Source organism: Pelodiscus sinensis, chromosome 1 (genome assembly GCF_052426305.1).
Source record: "Pelodiscus sinensis isolate ZL-2025 chromosome 1, ASM5242630v1, whole genome shotgun sequence".
Taxonomy (NCBI): Eukaryota; Metazoa; Chordata; order Testudines; family Trionychidae; genus Pelodiscus; species Pelodiscus sinensis.
In genome coordinates this window covers 101433713-101461055 of record NC_143052.1, presented here as the reverse complement: position 1 = coordinate 101461055, position 27343 = coordinate 101433713, and the positions used below count along the sequence as shown (strand labels likewise).

Here is a 27343-nt window from a genome sequence, read left to right as displayed (position 1 = left end):
GCATTTGACTTGCCTGCCAGAATATTTTTTTAAATATTTGTATCTGGTATATGTATAGATATACTGGAGTGGGTTACCTAGCGAGATGGTAGAATCTTCATCCTGAGAGGTTTTTAAGTCTTGGCTTGACAAAGCCCTGGCTGGGTTGATTTAGTTGGGATTGGGCCTGCCTTGGGCAGGGGGCTAGACTATATGACCTCCTGAGGTCATAACAGACACTAGATTCAGGAGATTAGAAGTAAAATCTTTGTTCAACTAAGGCAGTTAATACTCCATTTCCTATTATCCAGAAGGAGAGTACTGTAATGGGAGCAACACTGACACTTATGAAGGGTGGGGGGAATTGCATACCTTACAATAACTGGTTTGTTAAGATGTTGTCAGCGTGGATCACACAATCTCCCCTTCTTCCTTCTTTTCAGAGTCCTCTGCTACCATGGACTTCAGATTGCAAAAAGTCTGTCCTGTATGTCCTTGTGTGGGAACATGAGAATGTATAGGGTGTGTATATGGCCCTGATAAACACTGCTATTTAAAATGATTTGATCTTGTGTACATGAAGCTCAAGGGCAGCTATAGTGGGATACACTGATCCAGTGAAAAAACACTGTTACTGTAGGGTAAATAACCATTCTTAATTTATGCTGAAGCAGCCGAACTCTCATGGTCTTATGGTTGAATAAACATGGAAAAAATTGTGAAACCTCAGTTCTAGGATTATTTCAGCTCCTAATGTTGTATTAATGTTGTATAAAAAAGTATGTGTTTGGACTGGATTCATTGCCCTCTCTTTCTCAGTTGCCAAAGGGGAAACTTCTCTACTGTATAAAGAATCCTTCTCTTTTTGGCATCTTTGTCTAGGATAAGTTACATGAAGCCAAAATATTTTCCATTGAGGAGCCAAGGTCCTATGAACCACACACAATACACAGCAAATCTTTAACAGAGCAAAGACATGAATGTTGGCAAGTTTGCTTTCTTTCTTTGCTAGAATTATTTCAGTTGTACTCTTCAAGTCTGAGGTGGACATGAGTGCTGTATAATCTGAAGCTAAAAATTACATACATAATTACTGTTGCATCCTTGAAGGCAGATATGATTGTCATAATTTTATTTACCTGATAAGGTAGAAGTAGAAAACGAGGCCTTCTGAAAGTTGCTGTAAAATTGTAAGTGTTCTGCTTGGAGCAGTCTAATTTTTTAAAAATATTTTGCGTCTGCTATATGTATAGATGTACTATAAAATATATGAACATTTTCTATACTTGATAAAATTGACTTGATTTATAAGATATAGCTGACTTGATTTTTCATCCTGAGCATTTAGTTACACTCACTTCAGAAAATGTTCAGAAAGTGCAGTTGTGATGGGATCCCACCAGATGCAGCCTGGGACCATGGGGCCACTGCCCCCTTCTCTCTCTCCTCTAGCCTGGTCTGTCTTTCACAATATCTTGCTAGTGATCAAGAGCAAACCGTCCAGTTGCTGTTATTCCTCAGCACAACTGGATGTAGAACCCAACACTCAGCCAGAGGTCATGAATGTTTCCAGAGCCACTCTTGAATCTCACCAGAGCCAAATCCTCCCAATACTATACCCCAGGGATATACTGTCTAATTTAGTAATTGGTTTATTACTTCATCAATGGAAAGTGTATGTACACCAGACTCGTAAATTTGCTCAAGGATTTTACAAAACACTTCATACAAACTCTCATTGGTAAAGATAAACAGTAAAATAAGTTCATTGACTGACTACAATGATAGAATTTAAGTGACTATACGTGCTAGGCTAAAAGTCAGAGTAATTAACAAAATAAAATATATAAACATGCAGTCTAAACTCTAAATCCTATTCGACTGTGGAACAACTAGAACAACAATTTTTTTTCATCTCACTGGATACTGCAGTCCATAGTGCCCAGATTTCAAGGCACTATGTCAGCCCCCTCTTTTGGAGTCTTCAGAGCATTCTTGTTGCTTGCAGCATGGTGGGGCAGGTAAAAGGCAAAGCATGGGCCCCTGTGTTCGAATTTTATACCTTCAGTCCCATGTGCTTGGGCAGCATAAATCCAGGTATGTTTGGGGCCATTGCTGAGTTTCCAGGGAGAGTTGAGCAGTTTCCATGCTTTTGTTTCATGCAGGAGAGTCATTACATTGTAACTCTCTTGCTGGACAATAGCTATTGACATCCTACCTGGGCATTAGCTACTCTTCTTGATGTTGTATCTGGGAAGTTAATATCTGTCTGATTCACCAACTTACAGCATGTTTTAGTGACAACCATGTCTTTCTGAAGATCATAACCTTTCCCCTGATACTTTACAAGGCATATTTTATATGTAAGATCATGATATAAAAATGAGGAATATGGAGGATACAGGGCATTCCCACAAGCTATATTGTGTCACAACAGTATCTCCCTTATGCTAATTGAGTCCTGTTGAGTTCAACTTGCATGCAGAAAGTTCCTCATGTGAATATATCTATTATAAAATATTTTGAAGTTTGATTTGACACAAGACTCTGCTCTATTACTTGCATTTAATTTTATATTTTGTGTGTAGACCTCATATAATGCTGCAGTATTTTAAGTCATGATGTTGCAAATGGTTGTCACCAGGCATAATTCTTATTACTATGAGTAATTTCATTGACTTCACTAGGACTGTTCATGCTAGCAGCTAGCTGCCTTTTTGTCTTGGGGGAGAATTACTTCTTCAGAATGATTCCTGATTTTCTTTTCCTAATGTTACACACTTTTACTTATCTACCTAAATATTTTTGTTTTAACAGATGGCAACATCTTTTATCCGGACGATAGAACTTGGAGGAAAAGGTTATGCACCTTCACCATTTGATCCTTTAAGAACCCATGTAAAAGGGCTTTCAGACTTCGTTAATTTTATTGACAAGCTTGAAGAAATAGTTGGCGAAGTCCTGGATCCACGGTAATGGAGTTTCCCTCTTTTCTTGTTAAGTGTGGGGGTATTTTTGTTTTTGTTTTCTGAATTCTCCATATATACTTTAAATTCAGTTCTTGTTTGTTCATATAGGTTAGACCTCCGGGGTCTGGCGCCCTTGGGACCTGAGCCATCCTGGAGCAGGGAGTTTGCCAGACCAGGGGAGGTCAGTGCTCCCCTGCTGGCTACCCTGCTCCTCTCCCTAGGCTCTTATGACTGGAGCTCTCCACCCATCCGCTGCCCCGCTAACCCAGCAGAGGCTCCCTGCTTGTTGCTGCCAGGTTCCCCAGCCAGGGCCGCCTGGCTGCCACCTGCTGGCCCCAGTTCCTCCCAAGTTTCCTCAGGGTTTCCTGGCCCTGAGGCCACTTGGACGCAGCCTGCCCTGCTGCTGTGGCTTGGCTCCGTTGCCTCCTGGGGCTTCCCAGCCAGGGCCACCCGGCCATTGTTGAACCTGCTGCAGCCAAGGGTTTCCCAGTCAGGCTGGCCCTGCTGTAACCGGGGGATAACATGTAATTGAATAATTGTATAACTGCATACAATTTTAGCAGTTACACAACTATATAATAGTCCTTGGGGGCGGGACTGGCAGGCAGTGTGGGAGCCAGTATTTGCGGGGAGCCAGTTTAATAACTGGCTCCCTATGCAGACTGTCTTTCGCCTGCCATCCCATGCTGCTGTCCCTGAGACAGCGCAGGGTGGCAGCAGCCCTTGTCCACAGGGGATCCGAGCTCCCCACGGACAGAGGCTGCACTTGCATCTCATGGAACAGCCTCTTCTGCCCCCCTTGCCCTGCTGCTGCCTCCACAGGATCTGGTGCTCTTGGGGAGCCAACTTAAAAGCCAGCTCCTCACAGGCACTGACTCCCCCCCTTCTCCCTTTCTGCCTATGTATCCGAGGCAGGGGGGTGAGTGCGTAGTCGACAGGATTAACCAATAAGTCCAGGCTTATCAGTTAATCGTGTAGTCAACTACACGTTGCCACCCCAAGCAATTTCCCTCTCTAGTATTCTGTAGTGTGAGGGGTGTATGAGGGTGGGAGAGAGGATGAAGGAGGAAGTCTGAGTGGGTTGCCCTGACTGCACCTCTAGCACTGAGACTACATCTAGACTACAAGCCTCTTTCGAAAGAGAGCATCTAGACTACAAGTAGATTTTTCGAAAAAGCAAGCTGGTTTTTCGAAAGAGAGTCTAGCCGCTCTTTCGAAAACACAGTTTGCATCAATAGCGCCTTTTTTCGAAAGAGTACGTTCCTCGTAAAATGAGGTTTACCGCGATCAAAAAAACTGCCACGTTCTTACGATTTACTTTTGAAAGAACGTGACTGCAGTCTAGACACAGAGGAAGTTTTTTTGAAAAAAGGCTACTTTTTTCAAAAAAACCCTGTAGTCTAGACACACCCTGAGTGAAAGCTCTGTTGCTTGATGGTGATTTTTTCCATGAGAAAGGGAGTAAATAGTTATTTGCACAGTCTTTTGTTCCTCATAAAAGTGGAGGCCTATTCTACATTACTGTGGATCATTGATCTAAGTTACATAACTTCAACCATGTGAATAATGTAGCTGAAGTTGACCAACTTAGATCTACTTACTGCAGTAACTTCATTCCCGCTTGATCAGTCGTGGCCCATCAATCCAGTGGATAGTGAAGACGTGCCTTAAGAGAGGCAAGGAAGAACAAAGATACAGATGGAATTAGCAGAAATACTGAGCAGGACTTAAGGGAAAACAAGATGTTTGGCAAGTCTATCCTAGATGGTCTCCCAAAATACATCTAGGAATCCTAGACTTTTACTGTGTGAAATCAACAAATCTTTAGGTGACCCAATGCCTAGAGTGAGAACTTGGACTGTGTTGTTCCCACTTACATTGGCTAAAATTGCCATAGCAACATGAAGATGAAACCTGCCCTGAGGGACAAAACAATGTTTCTATTGAACCCGGAGAGAACCTGGGCTTTCTGGGGCACAATAAAAATGGAAGGAGAATCTGCCAGTGAGGAAGGCAGATGAATCCCTCATGCCCCCTTTTACTGACTGAAACATATGGAAGTGTTTGACTTGTGCTCAGTTTGGTAAGGAGAGACAGACTACAGATGTAGATACACGCTTTGCAGGGAGGAATACCAGAGCTTTTTATAAGCAGTTGGAGCCTTTATTCTGCAGCTTATCTGAGAGACATGCATACTTGTACAGAATAATTGCAGAGTACTTCACTTACATCCTACACTGAAGGAGTCTGGGCTAGGACTTGATCGTCTGCTTTCAGTGAGTGAGGTTACTTATAACACATTCCACTAATTACCCAGATGTTGGACCTGTTTGGGAGAGAGGAAAGGAGCTAGAAATCACTTGCAAGAGCAGAGATTACCAAGGATTGAACCAGTGGAGAAGTCTTTGGTCTAAGCATCCATGTACTCTGGATAGGCTGGATGGTTGTTAAGGAGCAAGACCAGCTACTTTGGAGAGCAATTGCCAAAGCAGACTGATTGACAGGGAAATAGGTTTCCAGCAAGGAGAGAGCTGGTCTGGATGAAGTGAAGACTAGGTCCATTTTATATTTAAAAACTTTGAGACAGGAATTGTGTACCTTTCCTGGGGAGCAATGGGGAAGGAATCACTGGAACTACAGGAAGCCCCAGGATCATGGGAAGGGATAAGAATAACCTGAGGCTGAGGAACTGCAGTTGGAGTAGCAGAAATACTTAAGGATTTGAAGGAGCAGGAGGCAAGCCCTAGGAAGGACAACGGCATGTATTCCAGCCCCATATTTGAGAAGGTAATTGAACAATGCCGTGACAGGCATGTGGGATTCCTGAAGATAGAACATGATCCAGAATATAGATCTGATAGTCTGGAAATAAATTGTTTTACTCAAATCTGTGAGGCAGTCACATATTAGGAAAGAAACTTAGTGATAGATTGACTGAGTGGAATCAAGGTGAATTTCGGTGTGTGACAAGCCGGATGAAATATGGCAGAGACTTGAAATGGACCCATGAGCTTCCAAGAGATACAAAAAGTAGGGATGTAAAAGGTTAACCGGTTAAACAATAAGTCTCATCCCTTAATGGGTGAGGCTTACTGGTTCTGGTTAACTCATAGGGGCTGGAGCAGCTCCCTGCCCTCCTGAGCAAGGGACTACTCCAGCCCCTTGGGGCCCTCTGGAGCAGGCCCTGTCTGTGGTGGGCCTGGTTGGCCTTCCCCCTGCCCTGCAGGTTACATGCTGTTTTCCCTGATCCTCACTCTTGGGGCACCAGCTGCAGAGCCCCCTGCTGCCAAGAAGCCTTCTCCCTGGGACTGGGCAGGCACTTTTTATATTCCTAATAAAAAGTTACGGCTGGGCATTTGACTGATCCAAAAATAATTGGTCTATTGACTTGTCAAATAATGTAAAAAATGATCAAATATTTTAAAGCTCTTATTTATTAGTACAATAATAAATAAAAGGTAAAACTTAATAGTCCTGTAGGCTTAGCCTTAGATAGTGCTGAGTAACTTAGTTAAGACACTTTTTAACTCAGAAAAAATGCAATAATGAAGTATGGTCCTAAAATTAGATTTTTTTCTTATTTTTAGCAGTTAGATTAACATTTTAATGTGATTGTTCAAGACTGAACAGTTATAAAAAGGAAAAATAAAATAAAATAGAAATAAATCATAGCAATTTATTTTAAAGTCACTTTTAAATGCACTTACGTCAGATAGACATCAGACCAGCTTTTCATATCTTGCTTTTCATTATAATCTTTGAGCTTCAGTGCTTCATCCATATGTTTATCATTCTCATCAAATTCATCAGTATCTCCTTCCTCTTCATCTGCTCAATATTGAATCAACTCTTCATGTGCCATTTTCTTAAATTGTGATACACAGTCACCAACTTCCCAGCAGTGGAGGTCTTCAGTCTATTTATTTCTGAATGACTTAAAATGAATGACTTCCCAAGTTGATCAATTTTGTTCCATTGAAGGTGTAATTCACAGAAGTGTTAAAATAATTTCTGTCACTGTACCTAGAGTTCTAGGACATGACCTTTTCTACAAGAAAGCAACAAGATGTTTTGATTCATCTGCTGGGATTGCACTCAACATAGGTTTATGACTGAGCAATCTGATGCTTAAAAGGAAATTGCTACCTCCATCAGAACTGTATTGTTTTTATATCTTTTATTTTCAGCAGACATTCTGAAATCTCAAATTGGGTCAAATTCACCAGAAAGCTCTTGATGCTAGAAGTGTGGATTAAAAAAAGAACAGTTGATTTTTTTTCCCTCTTTGTATTTTACAAATGGATTTTGTTCAATATCTCACAAATATGTTTCTTAATGTCCAGAAACATGTTCTTGGCATCAGCCAGTATGAGTCATCAATTTTCATTTTCCAAATGGACTTGAGTTTCAGATTCAAGCAATTAAATTAATTTTAAGTTCTATATCCTACAGGCATAATCAAAAATTTCAGGTTGGATTACTGAGAGGTGCACACAGACATCCCTTCTTCAGCAGCCACTGAGTGAAGAGACTTCTTGAATATTTTAAGATGTTTGAGACATTTATAATAGAAGTTATCCATTGAATATTAGCAAGGCTTACTCAATGTAGATGCCACTGTGTGCTGTACTTATATAATGTTGGAAAAAATGGCTGCTGGTATTTGTTTGCTTTGTGTAAAACTTAACCATCTTAATTTTTGGCACGAGAGGAGAAAGTTGTCAGATGTTAATCATCACCAAAAAAAGCTGGCGTGGATTCTCATTGATCAATAAAAAGCCACGTTCCTTTTATCTTAGCTTCACTGTTGGCCATAACAGAAACTTTCTGTGGACCCAGTTCATTGATTATATTTTTAAATTGGTCAAATATTGATCTGTGTAGTGATGTTCAGTTGTGCTTTGGAATAAGTAAAACACTACTTGTGCAGTTGTTACCGCGAAGCTGATGACACCCTCCTCCATCTATGCACACATGAAGAGCCTGCATAATAAAAACACCAAATCTTTCTCATATTGATTGCTTCAGTATTCAGAAGACTTCTCACAAGCTGTTTCCTATTTAGTATTTTGTAAATTGGATGCAATTTATGAAGAAAATCGATCATGTAAGTTTTTTTTAAACTGTGAAATGGTGTAATGCTGGTGTAAATACCTCTAGCAAATATGCTGTCAAGTTGGTCTTCAGATGTAATGGTACATTCTAAGGAAAACCTTTGAGCATCAATTTGATGAACATCTGAAGACTTTTTAGAAGTAGAAGTTTTCAATACTCACCCAGATGGAGCTGCAACAAATTAGAAGAGGAACAGCTGGAATGAGTGTCTCTATAATTGAAACTCGCATCACTATCTTCTAGGGACATTAAAATACATTTATTTTGTAAATGTGCAACTGCTGGAAAATTCCAGCAGTTGCATGTTTACACGTGGGAGGGCAGTCAAGAGCCAATGCTCATGGGAAGCTGGCTCCCCATGTACCCAGCTCCCCTCCCTTTATGCTGCCTCTGATACAGAGGCAGCAGGGGAATGTGTGTGTAACTGTGAGGGTTAACCGATGAGCCCAGACTGATGGGTTAACTGTGTATGAGTACACATTAACATCTGTAATACCTTCATCAGCAGAATTCATGCTTCAAGATAATGCTGCCAAAGACTGAATGCACAGAAGACAAGTTTTGATGCAGATGAGTTTTCCCTTTCTTGCTGTTTGACTGCAATTCACTTGTTTTGATAGAAACTGAAGGCATCACAAGAATGCAACAAGTTTTGCTCCATTCTATCTAGTGTTACATACTCGTAAGAACAGAACTTGTGTTTTAGCTTTAACAGTTTTTCCATGTCCACATCTAGTAAAATATTTCCATATAAATGATTTTTTTACTTTCCAAGTCTGCATAGTTCATTGTCGCTGTAATTAACGTTTCATTGCCTCCTGGAACACTTCAGATTGAGGTATCTCTTGTATTTCAGTCAACCAATAGCTATTCAGTTCTATTTGTAATTCCTGCTGTTCCAGAAGATTCCAGCCAATCAGAATATTTTCAGGCATGCTGCCCCATTTCTCCCAGGGTGCTTAGAGACTCCCCATGCCATAGAGAAAGAAGGGCCAGGTGGCTCCTCCTCCTTCATGTAACAAACACAATGGGCACAGACTTTAGCAGGAGGAGAAACAGAGCAGTAAGGGAGGGATCTCAATATAAATGTGATGTCAGTGCCATTATTAGCATAGAACTTTCCATATTATCTGTAAAACTTGGCTGGGGATATGTGCAGGAGGTGATTGCATAGTTTATGAAGGGAATATTTGTCTGGAGGGGGAGGAGTCAGGTTGATTTGCATGGGCATTTAATGTGAATCGTCTGCATTAAGCATGGGAGAAGTATTGAGGGGTGTTAATTGCTATAATAATTTTGATGGTTAAGGAAAAGGCTTAATGGCTGTGTACCTTTCTTCCTCTGTTTGTTGGAAGGAGCTTTAATAATTGTAAATTGTCTTCTCCCTCCCTCAGTCTTTTTTGGAGTTAATATCTGTTTATCTGGTCAGTTTAGAGTGTAAATTCTTCAAGGCAGGGAGCATGTCTTTTAACTTAATATGTTTTGTAAATAACCATGTACATTAATCTCAAAGGGGTAGCCATGTCAGTCTGTAACTAAAAAAACTTAAACACAACAAATGGTCCTGTAGCACCATTGACTAACCAAAAATATAGATAGTGTCATGAGCTTTCATAGGCACAATCCATGAACTTCTAAGTGGGTTGTGCCCACAAAAGCTCATGATACTATCTATATTTTTTGGTTAATCTCTAAGGTGCTACAGGACATAAACATGTCCACAGGTTCTTGCAATAGATGACTTGCAGGACAAGAGCCAAGTAATAAAGAGTCCAGCATATCTTGTATCAGAGTGGGTTGATTTAAATCAAGGTGATTTAAATCGCCAAAAAATATTAATTTAAATCAAGTTTCCCACTGATGCTACTTTACAACTTTCAAATAATAGTACAAATCTGATACCTAAAACATTAAAAATGCTGTCCCGAGGTGTAAATTAACAACACAAAGACACGAGAAGTCATTCTTCTGCTCTAGTCTGCACTGATTAGGCCTCAGTTAGAGTATTGTGTCCAGTTCTGGGCACCACATTTCAAGAAAGATGTGGAGAAATTGGAGAAGGTCCAGAGAAGAACAACAAGAATGATTAAAGATCTAGAGAACATGACCTATGACTGAAAGAATTGGGCTTGTTTATTTTGGAAATGAGAAGACTGAGAGGGACATGATAGCGGTTTTCCGGTATCTAAAAGAGTGTCACAAAGAGGAGGGAGAAAAATTGTTCTTCTTGGCCTCTGAGAATAGGACAGGAAGCAATGGGCTTAAACTGTAGCAAGGGAGGTTTAGGTTGGACATTAGGAAAAAGTTCCTAACTGTCAGGGTGGTTAAACACTGGAATATTTTGCCTAGGGAAGTTGTAGAATCTCCATCTCTGGAAATATTTAAGAGTAGGTTAGATAAACATTTATCCAGGATGGGCTAGACCCGAGTGGGCAAAAAGGCCTCTACGGGCCGGATCCAGCCTGCCAAACAGATGGATCCAGCCTGCAGACATTCAGCTGCTCTGCTGCCCCCAAGCCAATTAGGGCCTGAGGGTGGGGGGAGCGCGCAAAGTTTGGTGCTTGGAGAAGGCAGGGTGGGAGAAGGCTTCGTGTGCTCCCCCGCCTCCAGGCCAATCAGGGCCTGGGAATGGAGAAGGGCACCAAGTTTCCTCTGCCTTGGCCCCGCCCTGTGAGGTGCACGTGGCACTTAGAAGTGTGGTGTGCACCTCTCAGGGAGGGAGAAGACTTCCCATGCTCCCCCTCCCCCAAGCTCTGTTTGGCCTGTGGGTTGGGGAGCACATGAAGCCTCCTCCTGCCCTGCCAGGAGTGTGTGGCACTTTTAAGCGCCGTGCAGGGTGGGGACAAGCGGAGGAAACTTTGCATGCTCCCCTGACCCCAGGCCCTGATTGGCCTTGGGGTAGAGGAGCATGGGAAGTCTCCTCCCAATCTGGGGCATGGGTACCTAGGAGGAAATGGGGGCGGGCGGGCAGGCAAAGGCGCTCCCTCACCCCCAGACCAATGCAAATATTTGAAGTGGCCCCTGGCAAAAAATGATTGCCCACTCATGATCTAGATGGTACTGGGTCCTGCTGTGAGGGCAGGGGACTGGACTCAATGACCTCTCGAGGTCCCTTCCAGTTTTAGTGTTCTACTATTCTATGAACCATCTGTTCATTTTATAGGTACTACTACTAGGTATGATTTTTCAGGCAAGGATAAACTCTGCAGAGTATTATTGTTCTTTATGTCAATTCCAATCAGGTGTATGTGTACGCTGTGTGCATGATCATTAGAAAGTTTTTCTCTCAGCAGCATCCATTGCGTCAGCTGTGGAGCCCCCTGGAGCGGCACCTTCATGACACTCAATACGGTGCTGCCAACACTTTCCCCGCCTCCCCCCGGTTTCTTCTTAAAGCCTGCGATGTTTGTGGGAACAGCGTTTGGCTTCCCTAGCAAGTGCTCCCTTCGTTCGTTAGGTCCCGGTGAGGAAGTATAGAATTCTTGTTCTAGGCTAGTTGAGCACAGCCAGCTATATATGCAAGAAGATTTTTAGACTTCTCCAAATGGAGAGAGTTCATGAGCTACAGAGTGTCCCTAAAGGGTATGCTCTGCTCTGAAATGTAACAGTCCGTCTGCAGTTCCTACTCCATGAGAAGTTCATGTTCATTATCAGCCTGATTGGTGAAATTTTGTAGTATAATCAATTAAATGCCATTTAGCCTGGAGAAATAGTACAACCACCTTATAAGCACCCTGCATTCATGCATGTGGCTTACAAGGTTGGGCTCTTCTGTGATTTGTTTGGGTCCTGGTATTTATAGAGTCTCATATTTTTGTCTTTCACTTTTTATATTAAGAGAAATCTAGCAAATAATGTCTTTAATACAGCATTAATGTTGAAATCAAGAAATTCAAAAGTTCTCTCATTGCAACTTTAATGTGCCCATAATTTATGCATGTTTAACAATTTAATTTAATTCAATGGGTGTTTTAATGTGCATTTTTTTATAATGTGTTATTGCTTGATTATATTGCCTTCCATTACATTTAAGGAATAATACAGAATTTAAATCTCACTTCTCTTCAGTTCCCTTACTCCTATTGAAATCATGTGTCCATGCTTTTGAGAATTGTGTTAGAATGTTAATTAAACTAGCATATGTTAATATTTAAAAAAACAAACTAAGTTTTGTCAAATCTACAATGAAGGGGGAAAAACTAACTTTTTTTCCCTGTTATGGATATAACCATGATGATTATAAACATTTATTAATCTGTCAAACTATTTTTCTTTCCTCATAGTCACAATTGCATTTGTCATAAATTGAAATTTATAATTTTTTCCTGTTTGGACAAAATATAAAACTCTGACCCTGCCATAATAGAATTTTGACTTTTTTTCCCCCTGGTCTTGGAATACACATTAGGAGTCTGTTTTATATTTTATCAGGCTTTTGAATACTGTCCACATCCTCACTCTTTCTCTATACACTGCTTTAATTTTTTTCCATTAAAGGTTTATTCCAAGAAAGAGTACATACTGTATTCTGTTAAATAAATTATGTACTGCTATGTCCATTTTATTTCACCAGTAACTCTTTTAATTTGGAAAGAAAAGGTCCTGGAGTATGTTTCAGAGCAGTGTATTCACATAATATACTTCTAATTAGAGTCACTATTATGCAAGTAAAGTGTTTATTTTTTGCAGCCAGCCATGCTCACTAAAAATTATATAGTAGCAGAATATCTTTGTTACATCACATCAACTAATAAGTCCCCTTTAAAACTTAACTTTCAATCCATTATGTTTTGATAATTTTTATTTCCCCACAATGACCAAAAGAGTTAACACAAAGTAGTTTCTTTATTTTGCTGATAAAGCTGTCCAATAAATCAAAAGGTATAAAAGCATACTTTCACATTGCTATCAGTTGTATTGAAATTACACACTTAAGCCCAAATCCTATAAGGAGAGGTATGCAGACTGACTAGTGTTGATATAAAACATAGAATCATAGAACTGGAAGAGACCTCAGAAGGTCATCAAGTCCAGCCCCCTGCTTTAGGCAGGACCAATTCCAACTAAATCAACCCGGCCAGGGCTTTGTCAAGCCAAGACTTAAACACCTCTAGGGATGGAGACTCCACTGCTTCCCTAGGTAACCCATTCCAGTGCTTCACCACCCTCCTAGTGAAATAGTTTTTCCTAATATCCAACCTGGACCTCTCCCACCACAACTTGAGACCATTGCTCCTTGTTCTGCCATCTGTCACTACTGAGAACAGCCCTCTCCATCCTCTTTGGAACCTCCCTTCAGGAAGTTGAAGGCTGCTATCAAATCCCCCCTCACTCTTCGCTTCTGCAGACTAAACAGACCCAAGTCCCTCAGCCTCTCCTCATAGGTCATATGCTCCAGCCCCCTAATCATTTTGGTTGCCCTCCGCTGAACCCTCTCCAATGCTGCGTCCACATCCTTTTTGTACTGGGGGGCCCAGAACTGGACACAATACTCCAGATGCGGCCTCACCAAAGCCGAATAAAGGGGAATGATGACATCTCTGGATCTGCTGGCAATGCTCCTCTTAATGCAATCTAATATGCCATTAGCCTTCTTGGCTACAAGGGCACACTGTTGACTCATATCTAGCTTCTCATCCACTGTAACCCCCAGGTCCTTTTCTGCAGAACTACTACTTAACCAGTTGGTCCCCAGCTTGTAACTATGCTTGGGATTCTTCCGTCCCAAGTGCAGGACTCTACACTTATCCTTGTTGAACCTCATCAGATTTCTTGTGGCCCAATCCTCCAATTAGTTCAAGTCATTCTGTACCCTGTCTCTGCTCTTAAGCGTATCTACCTCTCCCCCCAGCTTAGTGTCATCCGCAAACTTGCTGAGGGTGCAATCCATCCCCTCATCCAGATCATTAATAAAGATATTGAACAAAACCGGTCCTAGAACCGAACCTTGGGGCACTCCGCTAGAAACCGACCGCCATCCTGACATCGAGCCATTGATCACTACCCACTGGGCCCGGCCTTCTAGCCATCTTTCTATCCATCTTACCGTCCATTTATCCAATCCACAATCCCTTAACTTGCTGGCTAGAATATTGTGGGAGACCGTATCAAAAGCCTTGCTAAAGTCAAGGTATATAACATCCACTGACTTCCCCATGTCCACCATGGGACTTTAGTAGAGACAGGTGTTTGTCCAGGTGGTTATTCTTGCATGAGCAAAGTCCAGCTATATAAAAATAACTTATTACATTTATAACCTGCCCTAGCTATTAAGAAATATTTGCAAAATGTCTACCAGTTTCTGTAGAGTATAGCAGATGTAAAAGTTCTATCTGTCACTGAAATTCTACTTGGTTACTTTTAAAAGTTATTTTTTTATTATAATGGGTCTGATAGCACTGCATATTATAATGTTGCCTTATTTCCCATAATAAAACTCTGGTTTTGGTTCTTTATAACTTTTCTAAATTCTAACCATTTGGGCTGAAATTTTCCATACTGGATGCAACAGAAGTTAGAAATTTGGCAGGGGAGTGGTCTTTGTCAGGGATACACCTTGTCTACCTGTGAAAGTCTGCTCAAATTTTTCCAAGTCCTTGTATAAATAATCTGTTTGCACATACTCAACAGAGATTTCTTAGAGTTTAGCAGCTAAAATCTCTAAAGATGTCGTTATCACTGCGCAGTCTCTTCTATGGCCACATTAGTTTATAATTTAACTCTTCAGGGAAACCTCACAGTGGTTAAAGTAAAGAACACAGGCTTAATCCTAGATTTTTCTAAAACCACAGTAACTTTAACTTGCTTTGGGAATAACACTTTTTTAGAAAAAACAACAATCCCTGTACATTCTACTCTCTAATTGTATGCTAAGTCCTTTTTTATGAATCCTTTGACCCAGTCTGTGTGTCAGTGGAGTAGTCCTGATTGTAGCATGGTGATTATAGGATTGCCAGAGACCTCAGAAGGTCATTGAATCTAACCCCTTGCTAAAAGCAAGTCCATTCCCAAATAAATCATCCCAACCAGGGCTTTGTCAAGACAGGATTTAAAAACCTCTAAGGATGAAAATTCCATCACCTCCCTAGGTAACTCCAGTGCCCTGCTTTACCACTCTCCTAGGGCATGTCTAGACTACAGGGATTTTTTGAAAAAAAGTGGCCTTTTTCAAAAAAATCTTTACCTGCATCTAGACTGCTGCCACGTTGTTTTGAAAGTAAATCAAAAGAACGTAGCAGTTCTTTCAACTGTGGAAAACCTTGTTTTATGAGGAATAATGCTTTTTTCCGAAAGTGCTCTTTCAAAAATAGGTGCTATATAATGCAAACTGTGCTTTTTCGAAAGAGAGCATCCAGACTGCCTGGGTGCTCACTTTCGAAAACGCGGCTTGCTTTTTTGAAAGTGCTGGTTATAGTCTAGACGCTCTTTTTTGAAAGAGGCTTGCAGTCTAGATGCAGCCCTTGTGAAATAGTTTAGAAATAGAGTAGAAACATAGTGACGTATAACTGGTAGTCCTTCTTTGATCTGGTAATGTGTGGCCAGTTTGACAAAGCAATGCTGAGTAAGTCCTGCCTTAAATAAGGTTTCTGTTCTTTTTTTTCATATGACCATCTGGTGAATTTCCAATTAAAACATAGTGACGTATAACTGGTAGTCCTTCTTTGATCTGGTAATGTGTGGCCAATTTGACAAAGCAATGCTGAGTAAATCCTGCCTTAAATAAGGTTTCTGTTCCTTTTTTCATGTGACCATCTGGTGAATTTCAAATTAGTCATATTTTAAACCAGGAAGTTGCAGTGCTTCTAGAGTCCAAACTCCTTACTGATCTTTCATGTCTGCCTCGCTCACTGAAGAATAGACGGTTGTAGTCCCGTCAGAATTATGCCACCAGTAGAGTGAGAGACCAGTAACAGACCCAAGAAGATCTCAAGTAGATGTTGTTGCCTATATTGAAATACTTATTTGGAGTACTCTGGAACTTCCTCCCCCAACTGCGATGAATATGTTGACGTCTTTGAGAACAAGAATGTGGAAACCCTTCCTTCACATTGGGATTACAACTGTCCATAGAGCTTCAGCCAGGAGTGAAGATACTGTTTTGGACAGACCTAGACAATATCAAAACCTGAATTGACATATTGGCTGTGTCTAGTCTGCATCCCTTTTCCTTAAAAGCTCCGAGCCGGAAAAAAGCGGCAGCCATTTTTATGCAAATGAAGTGGGGGTGGGGGGGTTTAAATCCCCGCTTCATTTGCAATTGTGATGTGTCTAATTTGTATCCCTTTTACGGAAAAGGGATGCAGTCTAGACACAGCCTGTGAGAATCTCCGAGAACTTGCATGGAAGTCAGCTGCAGGATGATTTTACTGGCTGACATCCCGGACCTTTTAAAATTGGATTTCTGAGCACCCTGTTAAATAATATTTTGGAACTGTTACCTGATGTCCTGTTTCCTGATTGCTGGACCACAAAGGTGTTCCTCATGTGTTCACTGAATTGGATCTCCACAGAGCTTATATTAGAGAGGGGGATAAATGGAAGATGCTGTGGCCACTTTCAGTCTAATGTTCCAGTGATGTTCCAGCCCTTCATTAATGATGTGCTATGAGATCTACAGGACCAGTTATTGTGAGGGTATACTTGGATTCTATATTTATTGTGTCAGACAATTTGGAGTAACATGTCACTTGCATCTACACAGTCCTATAAAGACTGTGATAGCACGGTCTCTGTGCTAACCTTGAGAAGTGCACATTTGACCAGACCTCAGCCGAGTTCCTGGAGTTCATCCTGTCACCAGAAGAAATGAAGCTGGACCCATGCAAGATCTATGCTGCTTGTGACTAGGGAGTTTAATCTAATATGTATGACTTACATCATGTTTTAGGCTTCCCAAATTTCTGCTAGGGATTCATTTCAAATTCTTCAAAATCAAGCAGAGTCCATCACTGTCCTATTCTAGGGAAAATGCCCCGTTCCATTGGTTGCCTGTTTTTCATTACTGTTCCAGCATTGGTCTATCCAGACAAGATGTAAGCTTTCATTGTAGAAGCTGACACCTCTAATATAATGTTTTGGGCAGTCCTCTCCCAAAGGCATGAACCCGGGGCAAATGTTGCATTCTATCATCTACTACTCAAGGAATCTTTTTCCTGCTAAGCAAAACTACAAGGAGCACTTGGCAATTAAGACCACATCTGAAGGATGGAGATACCACTTGAAAGGGGCCTGTCATCTGGTCCAAATGCTTACCAACCAAATGAAGCAGGAGTACCTCTACCGGGCCAAGACCCTACACCAGTGATTGTTCCAGTGGGCCCTATTCTTCTCTCCAGTTGAACTTTACCTTTCACCTACAGCCTTGGAGCCAGGAATGGTAAAGCTAACAGATACATCTGTCTTGAAGATACAGCTCTAACCCATGAGTTCCCAATCCTGAACAAACTCTCACTTTTAAGTCCCATAACTTCTTTGATGTGACTGGGTTCCAGAACCTGCCCACACTTAACTGCTCTGCCTCTGTTTGGATTTGTGTCCAATGCATTGGCTATTATCAACAAAAAAAGGAATACCTCATAGGAGGGGATCACATTCATAAGAGAGTGCCTCCTGTGTTCCGTCCAGGTCTGGGAGGGTTGCAGTTCATTAACTGTGCCATGATACTGCTATGCCAGGACTTCTAGGGTACTATAAAATTCAACATTTAATGCCCCATATCTTCTGATAGCCTGAATGTGTCCCATGAGAGAGACTTTTGTGGCTTGCTGCAAGTTGAGTGCCCACACCGATATCGCATGTCAGAAACCCTGCAGCCTCCTCTAACCTATAGGCACCATCTTGGTCCTGGAAGGCCATTTCCTTGACTTTGTGATGCAACTACATGAGTCCAATGGTTTTATGACCATCCTGATAGTAGTTGGTTGTAATGATGTTAAATTGTTTAATCAGCTACTCAAGTAGTCTATGGAATTTCCATTGACTACTCAATTAGTTGATAAGGGGGGAAACTGCAGAGCCACAGTAGGGTTAGCTCCTGGGGCTGGGAGCTAACTGTGCTGAGCCTCTCCCTCTTAGATGTAGTAAGAGCTGCCCAGCTCTTACTGCGGTTCTGCCTTTTAAATGTAGTATCTGGGACTGGGCTCCTGCTGCGCCTCTGCCTCCCCCTTTCCCTGCAGGGAGGGGGAGGGCTGTTAAGCTGGCTCCTCCCAGCTCCTGCTCCCCACGCTTGCTGCCTCTGATAGGCAGCAAAGGGTGGAGGGGGAGAAGCGACTAGCCTGGTAGTGACTCAAGTATTCGCTTACATCCCTAGTTGGTTGGTTGGTTGGTTGGTTGCTTGCTTGCTTGCTTGCTTGCTTGCTTGCTTTTCTAAGATGGCTTAATTAATTTCCTGCATAGGTTTATTCTTCTAAGAAAACAGCTTAGCTCTGGATAAACAACATAATCCATCATCATGACTTTCCGAGTCACGGCGTCTCTAACTGGGGGTCACAATTTATTGCTCCAAACTGTGCTCCTTGTTTTTCCTGTTCCTGATACCTTTTTCTGCTATCTTCTCCTACTATCCCAGCTTGATCTCTTGATATTCTGAGCTAGCTTCATTCCTGACATCTGACTTGTAATTTCTCACTTCCAGTTTCTGTTCTTCCTCTGATCCCCTGGTTTTCTGACCTGGCCTTACTCTGGATCTGGATTCATTATTCTGATCTCTAGTTAATCTCATGCTTCTCATCTTCCAGAATCCTAAGCCAGCTGGCTCTTGACTCCTGTCTCATGGCTACAGACTTAGTCTCTATGAAACCTCTATTCTGTATATCATACTTCTGATTTTTTTTTTTTAAATATTGATCTCCATTTTCCTTGTTCATTCTTTGTTTTCCCCTCCTATCTTTGTTCTTCATTTGTTTTCACTGAACCATAGGGAGAGGTGTGATTCTTGGGACCAAAGTCCCAAGGAGAAGGGAATGTGGGGATAGAGCAGATGAAAGGCCAATGTCTGATTGCTCTCTGTACTAAGTTGTTCTCTTCTTTCTTCTGAGCACCGTATGATTGATACAGGGGGTGTGGGAATTATCAACCTGTCTTTCAAGTGTCCTGTACCCTACCTTCTAGTGGGAGGAAGGGAATTCTTCTTTGGACAGTCTTCTGGCCAGGATTTTAGGAGAATATTCACTTAGGACTGTGTTTAAAATCTCAGGGTAATTTTGGGGAAAAATAGGACCACTTGTAAATATGCTGTTCTTTTACTACAAAATATGAAGCAACTTTCTAGTTCTTTACCTGCAACATGGCAAAATGCTTCTGCACATCTATGTGCACTCTCTTTACCTTATATTCAATACTGTAGAATTGGTCTTCTGTCTTTGAAGATGTGACTGTTAATAAATTTACTATTTTTTAAAGACGCTAGAATTCTCATCCATACAAATTCATAAACTCTGTTCTTTGGTCTTATTCTACTACATCATATTATGTATAGTTTGATTTTTTTTTCCTCTGCACGTTTCAATCATTTTATATCCTCCATTCCATCTTTTTGTCAATGTACATCTTTCCTTACTGAAATCTCAGACTCTCTTTTTTCCCCAGTGCTAACTCAATATACTTGAGCTTCTTGCTGTAAAAAAAGCTATGGTTTCAAAGAAACATATGTCCTCAGTTTTCATACATCAGGTTTTTTTTTCCTTCTCCACTTTGCCTTAAGCTTATCTCTACAATTGGTAAGGCTTTACCCTAGAAGCTTGCATCTGAAGAGCGGTTTCAAGTTCCTTTCCTCTGCTTTACCACTAACTAAAGCTAGTAATTGTCTTTTGAGGGAGTACTTGAAGGACCTACTCTACTGCCACTGAACCAGAAAAGATGGGGCTACTGTGAAGATGTCTGAATGTTTGCATGACTTTGTCCATATTTACATATGAATGCATGTGTTCACTGTAATGACTGCTATTTGAACCACTGAAACCTCAGTTAAATTTACATTCTTTACCAAATGTAAATCATCCTGTTGATAATGGCCCTTCAACAGATACTGAGGTAATATTCCAGATCCATTTTCAGTATGAAAAATAGCTTGCACAGTTTTGTTAAATGAGGTTTTTCTTTAACCCATGGCAAACACTACCATTCCTTAATCATATTTTCCACTATCATAATTTATTCATCAACCACTTCCATCTATTTACGGGTAAATATTATTAAACATTAAAATAATACCTTTCTTTCTATGGATAGAGGGCATATTCTTCCCTCAGCCAGGGCCTCTTCTCCCTCCACCTCTACCCTCAGCCAGAGCCTCTTCCCCCATCTGCCAGCCTGGTATTTTCTCTCCCTCCCCACCTCCCACCATGCAGGTCCTGTCGCTGGCGCAACAGAGCAGCTGTTTTTAAAACACTGGCAGCCACCTTCCATATTGTGACCGCCAGAGCTTCAACCAGCCACTGTGAGGCATGGTTCAGGGAGCTGGGCTTCACCCCAATCCTGACACCCCAGTGGGGTGCAAGTCCTGCTATGGCTCCCTGACCCCTGCATGGATCCTGCTGTCCAAGCCCTGATCAGCAGTTTTTAAAGCAGTAGCTGCCCTCCATGTGGTGGCTGCCGGAACTTCAGCCACCCACTGAGCAGCAGCTCAGGGTCCCCCTCTCCGTGGTCCATGTACCCCAGGTCCCCCTCTCCATGGGTCTTGTTTCAGCTATGGGGAAATTTTGAACATAATCAAATCTGTAGCCATGGAGGAATGCATCTCGAAGTGATAGGACAATAAGAAACAAAGTAACCACACCACAGGCATCTCTGAAAAGTTAAGATAACATATGAAAGTGATTTTTTTGACTTTTTTTTTATTTCCTTAAACCTGTACACTGGTAATATTTGTAGCCTGCCTCACTTTGTTTGCTCTCTGTACATCTCTGTTACTCTTTAAATTCTGTTTAAACCGGTTTATTAGTATTAATTTGGTGCTGTTGAGGGGTCCCATTCTGTTGTAACAGGTACTGTGCAAACCAATTAAGATATGATACCTGCATCAGAGTTTCTCTAGCACAATCAGGAGTGCCTTTCATCCTTCATGAGTTCCTTTGTAATTAGGAACAAACCTGCCTTCTTTTCCAGTCTTTTTATAAAGGCTGTTGAACTTGAGCCCTGTTACTAGCATTGCAGATTAAAATGTATCTGTTATGTCAAAACTGTATGGATAATCATAGTCAAATTTGCATTGCTATACATGCCCTCTGAAGCCTGGTCTATACTAGACCAGGCAGGTTGGTTTAAGGTATGCCATTCAGCTTTACAAAATGTGTAGCTGGTTTCAGCTTATCTTAAGCCGAACTGCTGCAGTGTCTATGTTGCAGGAGGCCAATGGGAGCACGTGTTCCCATTGGCTTCCCTTACTCCTCACAGAATGAAGAGAAAAGGTCATCAGTGGGAGCTGCCCGTAGCATTTGATTTGGGGGTCTACACTAGACCCACTAAATCGAACACTAGAAGAATGACCTCTGGAGAGTCGATCTTCTCCATAGTGTAGACTTGTCCTGATTGTGAAGGAATCTTTCCTATACTGTGATGGAATAGGAAATTGTACTCCTTATAATAAATATCCATGATTACCTAGTTTCTTGGTAATCTAATATTTTAGTTAAACTGAAAACAGATTGGTTGGTAGAAACAGAAATATATTTGCAAGTGAAGTATTATACCTGTTTATTTAGTGGTTCAGTTCTCTTAGTTTACCAACATGTGTCAAAGTTCTATCAGCAAAACAGAAATATGTGGATTTGCAGAAGATAAGTTTAATCAGAACTTTCCTTGCAGCCAAGATACTGTCTTTGTCTTGTAAATCAGAGTACTTACAAATGTTGTATTGGTTACCTTTTTCTTTTTCTTTTTGGTTTCTCTAATCTTTAATATTTAGTAAACTATTATGTCAAAGCATAGTGTTTTATTGCATACTGCTGTTTTATTTAAAAGATCAAAGCTTTTCATTTTGATTAACTGTGAAGGCTCTATGTTCAGAACTAATAGGTATATTAAAGTATTGCCAAGATTAATGTGGGGATGACTCTGTGCCTATTTTCAGAATTGCAGGGGGGCGAATTCTATCAACAATCAAGATGCACTTGATAAAAGGACGAAACAGTGGGGATCCATTTTGTCGAGCAGCAGAGGAAGTTTTACAAGATTTGGATTTGAGGATTAAAAATATTATCAATTCTCAACATGAAGCTATGACTGCTAGTACCACTGGAATCAGTCCAGCTCGGGTAACAGGTCTCCTTTTGTTCTCCTACTATATAGCTTTACAAGAAAGTCAATGCATTTTTTAATAGCTTGAAATATATAAGCTTTTCTCAATAATAAGAATAGTGTCATTTCCGGTGTAGCATAGTGCACTTAAATTTGTTGAAAGACTCTTTAAGGCCTTTAGGATTATAGTGCAGGATTCAAAAAGTCATTATACTTCAACTAAAATATTCTTGCATTAAAATTATGAATCTCTATTAAAATAACTTTTTTAACATATAATTTATTCCTATTCATAACATTTTTGTAAAATATTAAATATTAGTAAAATAACTCTTGTCCGCTATTGATACAAATACAATTACATTTTAATTTAAATTTCCAGATAAAATTTTGTTAAGATGAAGTTAAGGTTGAGAATATAGATGAGTAATTAGGATAACATATATTGATGACATAGTTATGCCCAAGTCAATGGATATAAACTCAGGGCATTCTAAAATTTGAATTAAATCCAAACCTATACATCAATGCATACACAAACAACCTTAACTGTGTTCTGTAGATACCATGCAATAACCATATGACAGTGATTACTGTTTGTGGTCCCAGATTATATTAAAGTGATTTAAACTGACATGTAAAGGCTCATTAAATGTTTCTCTTTGTCTCCCTATCCCCCTTCTCATTTTAAAAAAAAGTATTACAGTGCAGAGTTCAGGTTATTTGGATTGTAGAAGCAACGTGCTTTCCATAATTTAAAATGTTTGGATTTCTTTTAAATGTGATAATAACTCTGAATTTTCTTTGGTTATAATGCTTTGTTTTGGGATCTCTTAATATGCAGTGTACTTGCAGAGCATTAATAAGTAATTGGTGTGTTGATCCCAGGATATTAGATGGACAAGATGGGTGAGGTAGTATCTTTTATTGGACTAACTTCTGTTGGTGAGATAAATAAGCTTTTCAGCCACACAGAGCTCTTCTTTGTTACCCATCTTATCTCTTTGACATCTTTTACTGTAGATTACTAATATGTATGCTCCAATCTTAACTTCAACTTCTCTTCAGTTTTGTCTAAGAGTTTTCTTTGTTCTGTGTTCCAGTATGAAAGTTGAATTTAAAAAGACAGAATGCTATTCTTTGATATTCCTAATGATTTGAAGGGTTCACTTAAATTATTTTCTATATTTTAACTTTGACGGTCCATAATGACCAATTGGACTGGCTGCTTTATGCCAGTATGAAGCAGGACAAAGCAGTTACAGTGTATATCCCATTTATCTCCCCTCTCCTGTCCACATTTCCCTTTCTTGCCCCACATTGCATTACCCAGTGCTGTTTCTCTTTCACTCTTCTCCTTACCTACACATCTTACTTCTCTCACCCACTAACTCTCGGTATGTGGACACTTACTTCCTCTGTCCTACCCTCTGAATGGATCTGGTACAACTGGTAGCTTTTGAAAATAAATATTTTGGATTAATAATCACTCTTGTTTTTTTTTAATAACTGAAAGCTTTTCTGACAGCTGAGATTTTTGCATGCAATCTTCTTATTCAGAAAAACTGTCAACTGTTATATCAAAATGGCTGCTATCCCTTGTTGTTCTCAATGGAACACAGAACATGGGCTGATTTCCCCTATCAACATGGCCACCATTTAAGCTAAGGAAAATGTTGGCATCCTGTATTGTAGGGAGGTGGAGAGGAATACTTGGACCCATTGAGAAGAATGGGGAATAGATACCTGGGTACCTGCGAGCAGCATATATTGTAAGTCCTTTGAGAACAGTGGGGGATTCAGCAATATTCAAAGAGTGTGGTTTTTGGTGAGACTCTCTGTAGAAGAATATTATTCTTTAGTGTCTGCTGGTAAAAAGTACAGTTGTCAAAAATAATAGGTGTAAAATAGCCATTTGTTCTTTAAATAAATCAAAAATAGACTGTTCTTATTCATTCAATGAGGCTTTTTGACTACAGGCAGTCCCCGAGTTACGCGGATCCGACTTATGTCGGATCCGCAGTTACGAACGGGGCACTTCCTCTCCCTGGTCTCGAGCAGACCAGGGAGAGGAAGCAAAGCGGAACGCGCGGCCAGCTGACAGCCCAGACGCGTCTGGGCTGTCAGCTGGCCGCGCGCTCCGCTCTGCTCCCCCCCCCCCCGTCTGCAGACCAGGGGGAGGGGGAGCAGAGCGGAGCAGAGCAGAGCGGCGGAACGCGCGGCCAGCTGACAGCCCAGAGTCTGGGCTGCCAGCTGGCTGCGCGTTCCGCCGCTCCGCTCCGCTCTGCTCTGCTCCCCCTCCCACTGGTCTGCAGACCAGGGGGAGGGGGAGCAGAGCGGAGCACGCGGCCAGCTGACAGCCCAGACGCGTCTGGGCTGTCAGCTGGCCGGGCGTTCCGCCGCTCTGCTGTGCTCCGCTCTGCTCCCCCTCCCCCTGATCTGCAGGGGGGGGGAGCAGAGCGGAGCACGCGGCCAGCTGACAGCCCAGATGCGTCTGGGCTGTCAGCTGGCCGCGCGTTCTGCCGCTCTGCTCTGCTCCCCCTCCCCCTGGTCTGCAAACCATGGGGGGGAAGCAGAGCGGAGCACGCGGCCAGCTGACAGCCCAGACGCGTCTGGGCTGTCAGCTGGCCGCGCGTTCCGCCGCTCTGCTCTACTCTGCTCCCCCTCCCCCTGGTCTGCAGACCTGGGGGACGGGGAGCAGAGCAGAGCAAAGCCGCGGAGCCCAAGGGCAGCAGGATAGCCACGGCGCGTCTGGGCTGTCCCGCTGCCCGCGTGTTCCGCCGCTTTGCTCCCCGTCCCCCTGGTCTGCAGACCAGGGGGACGGGGAGCAAAGCAGAGCAAAGCCACGGAGCCCGAGGGCAGCAGGATAGCCACGGCGCGTCTGGGCTGTCTCGCTGCCCCCGTGCTCCGCGGCTTTGCTCCGGACGCCTGTGGTTCAGCAGCTGGGGCGCTGCCGGTTGGTCCCGTAGCGCCGCTCTGGGTGCCACTGGACCAACCCAGCAGCACCCCAGCTGCTCTGCCCCAGGTGTCCCCTAGTCAGCAGCTGCTGAAAATGACCAGTGGCTGACTACAGGAAGCCCCTGCCCCGGGCTTCCTGGAATCAGCCGCTGATCAGTTTCAGCAGCAGCTGACTTGGGGATGCCTGGGGTTCTTAAGTTGAATCGGTATGTAAGTCAGAACTGGCGTCCAGATTCAGCCACTGTTGAAACTGATCAGTTTCAGCAGCGGCTGAATCTGGACGCCAGTTCCGACTTACATACAGATTCAACTTAAGAACAAACCTACAGTCCCTATCTTGTACGTAACCCGGGGACTGCCTGTATATGGTAGTCAGTGAAGAACTTTTGGGACAAAAAATGTCTGACACTGGCTGCTATATTTCCTATAGGATTCACTAATAATTCTGAAGCGTGAGAAAAGAGAGAGTTTTTTTTTTAATCCACAATGCTGTGATTTTTGCAGGGGGTATGTTGTTTTTTTGTATTGACAAAGGTTAGTCCCTTCCTGATGTGCAAAATAGAACTTCATTGTAACTAGAGAGCCACAACTGATGCCTTCGTAATGTGGTATTGCTGGGAAGACTGTCTAATTCACTTCTGAATAAAATAATCTTGAAAACAGTTACTTTGCAGCAAACAGATACAAAACTGTTATTCTGGCAATATTTTTCTTTGAAGTATCTCAGAGTGGGAATCCCTGGGCTAAAGCTAAATAATTATTCCATAGAAAAGGAAGCTTTGCTTTACTTAATTATGTGAAGCCTGAATTAATGCTTATAGTTGAGACTGCTGGTTTTTGCAGTTTCCCCAGTAGAACAGTTGTGCCATGACACAACATATTGTACAAAAATCATTATGTGGCAATGTAATGACTTTATTGGCTCAAAATAAAATTTTAGGGAAGTCAAATGGTACTGAAATAGAAAATTCTGTTTTAATTTTAAGTGAAAGCTGTGTCGGGGTGCGGTCACAGAAGACCCATTGGAAGTGCTTCCCGGAGTGCTGACGCAGCCACTGACGCTCACCTCTTTTCTCTCTGGGGCTTTTTACTACCCTGTGTAGTAAGTTGAGGGTCAGTAACATAGAGCCAGCAGGCCTGAATACAGGCCTGTAACATGAAAACAGCAACAGGCCTGCAATCTAGTGAGCAAGACTTTGGTTCAGTAACACAGGAGCCAAGAATGAGGCCCTATTGATAACTGTGTAATTGTGTAAGTTAGGTGGAGCATGGAAGGACACATGGAGGCACTGGGTACAGACTATAAGCCAAAGTCTGGTACAAAGACTCCCCAAAAACTAATGCACATACCGACCTAGGTTCAGGACCTGGTCAAGATTGACAGCATGAAGGATAGTAAGTCCCCCTTCCCTAAGGTGAGGGGTGGTAACTAGGCAACAGAGGGTGGCAACCTGGTACATAAAGAAATGATGTAACTTGTTTGTACATGTCTATAAAAGGACACCGCAAATGATGCACATCGGCCGACCTTGGGGGGTGTGGGGAGGGGTGCACTAGGCACCTGAGCGGCAGGTGTCATTGTCTAGACTTACAGAATGCACAGTGGCTTAACTCTGACTAACCGCTGTTAATATCTGTTATATGGCAGTAGGCCTGCTATGTGTTGGTACCTTGTCAACGTGGGCCAAGTGCGCAGTGGTGTAGGTGTAGGATTGTAGAATCTCTGCTACCAACTGTCAGAGCTTCGCATTTGACAATAAACCTACTCAACTGATTTCAAACCTTGCATGAATCTGTCAGTTCCGAGGGCTCTCAGATCTCCTGTGTTGACCCAAGTGCACGGGGTCTAATACTCTAGATAAAGGGAGCACTGATAGTTACACACGCAGCCAAAAGTTTATCATCACCGACGGAGTGCAGGTTCTGTCAGGAGTGCACTGGGACAACCCTGAGAATCCTGACCAGCCGACACTGAACACTGCCAGCACGAAACTGCCAGCTACGACACCGCCATGGTCATCTCAATCAGAGTTGGAATTGGATGCGGCATCGGTCCGTTCTTGATACAGCCACTCCGGTCATGCCAG

At 42.1% G+C, this 27343-nt stretch overlaps 1 protein-coding gene across 3 annotated transcripts in view; it reads left to right on the top strand.

The window, feature by feature from the left end:
• The window catches only part of PARPBP (PARP1 binding protein), a 77073-nt gene that overhangs the window by 18257 nt on the left and 31473 nt on the right, over window positions 1-27343 (top strand). For 2 of the 3 annotated variants that reach the window (XM_006138034.5, XM_006138033.5), the window contains exons 6-7: window positions 2797-2951; window positions 22132-22315. In XM_006138034.5, coding sequence (XP_006138096.3) covers window positions 2797-2951; window positions 22132-22315 — 339 coding nt within the window. Of the gene's footprint in view, window positions 1-861; window positions 970-2796; window positions 2952-22131; window positions 22316-27343 lie in introns of all 3 variants that reach the window. The other variant, XM_089781779.1, reaches the window with a different exon arrangement.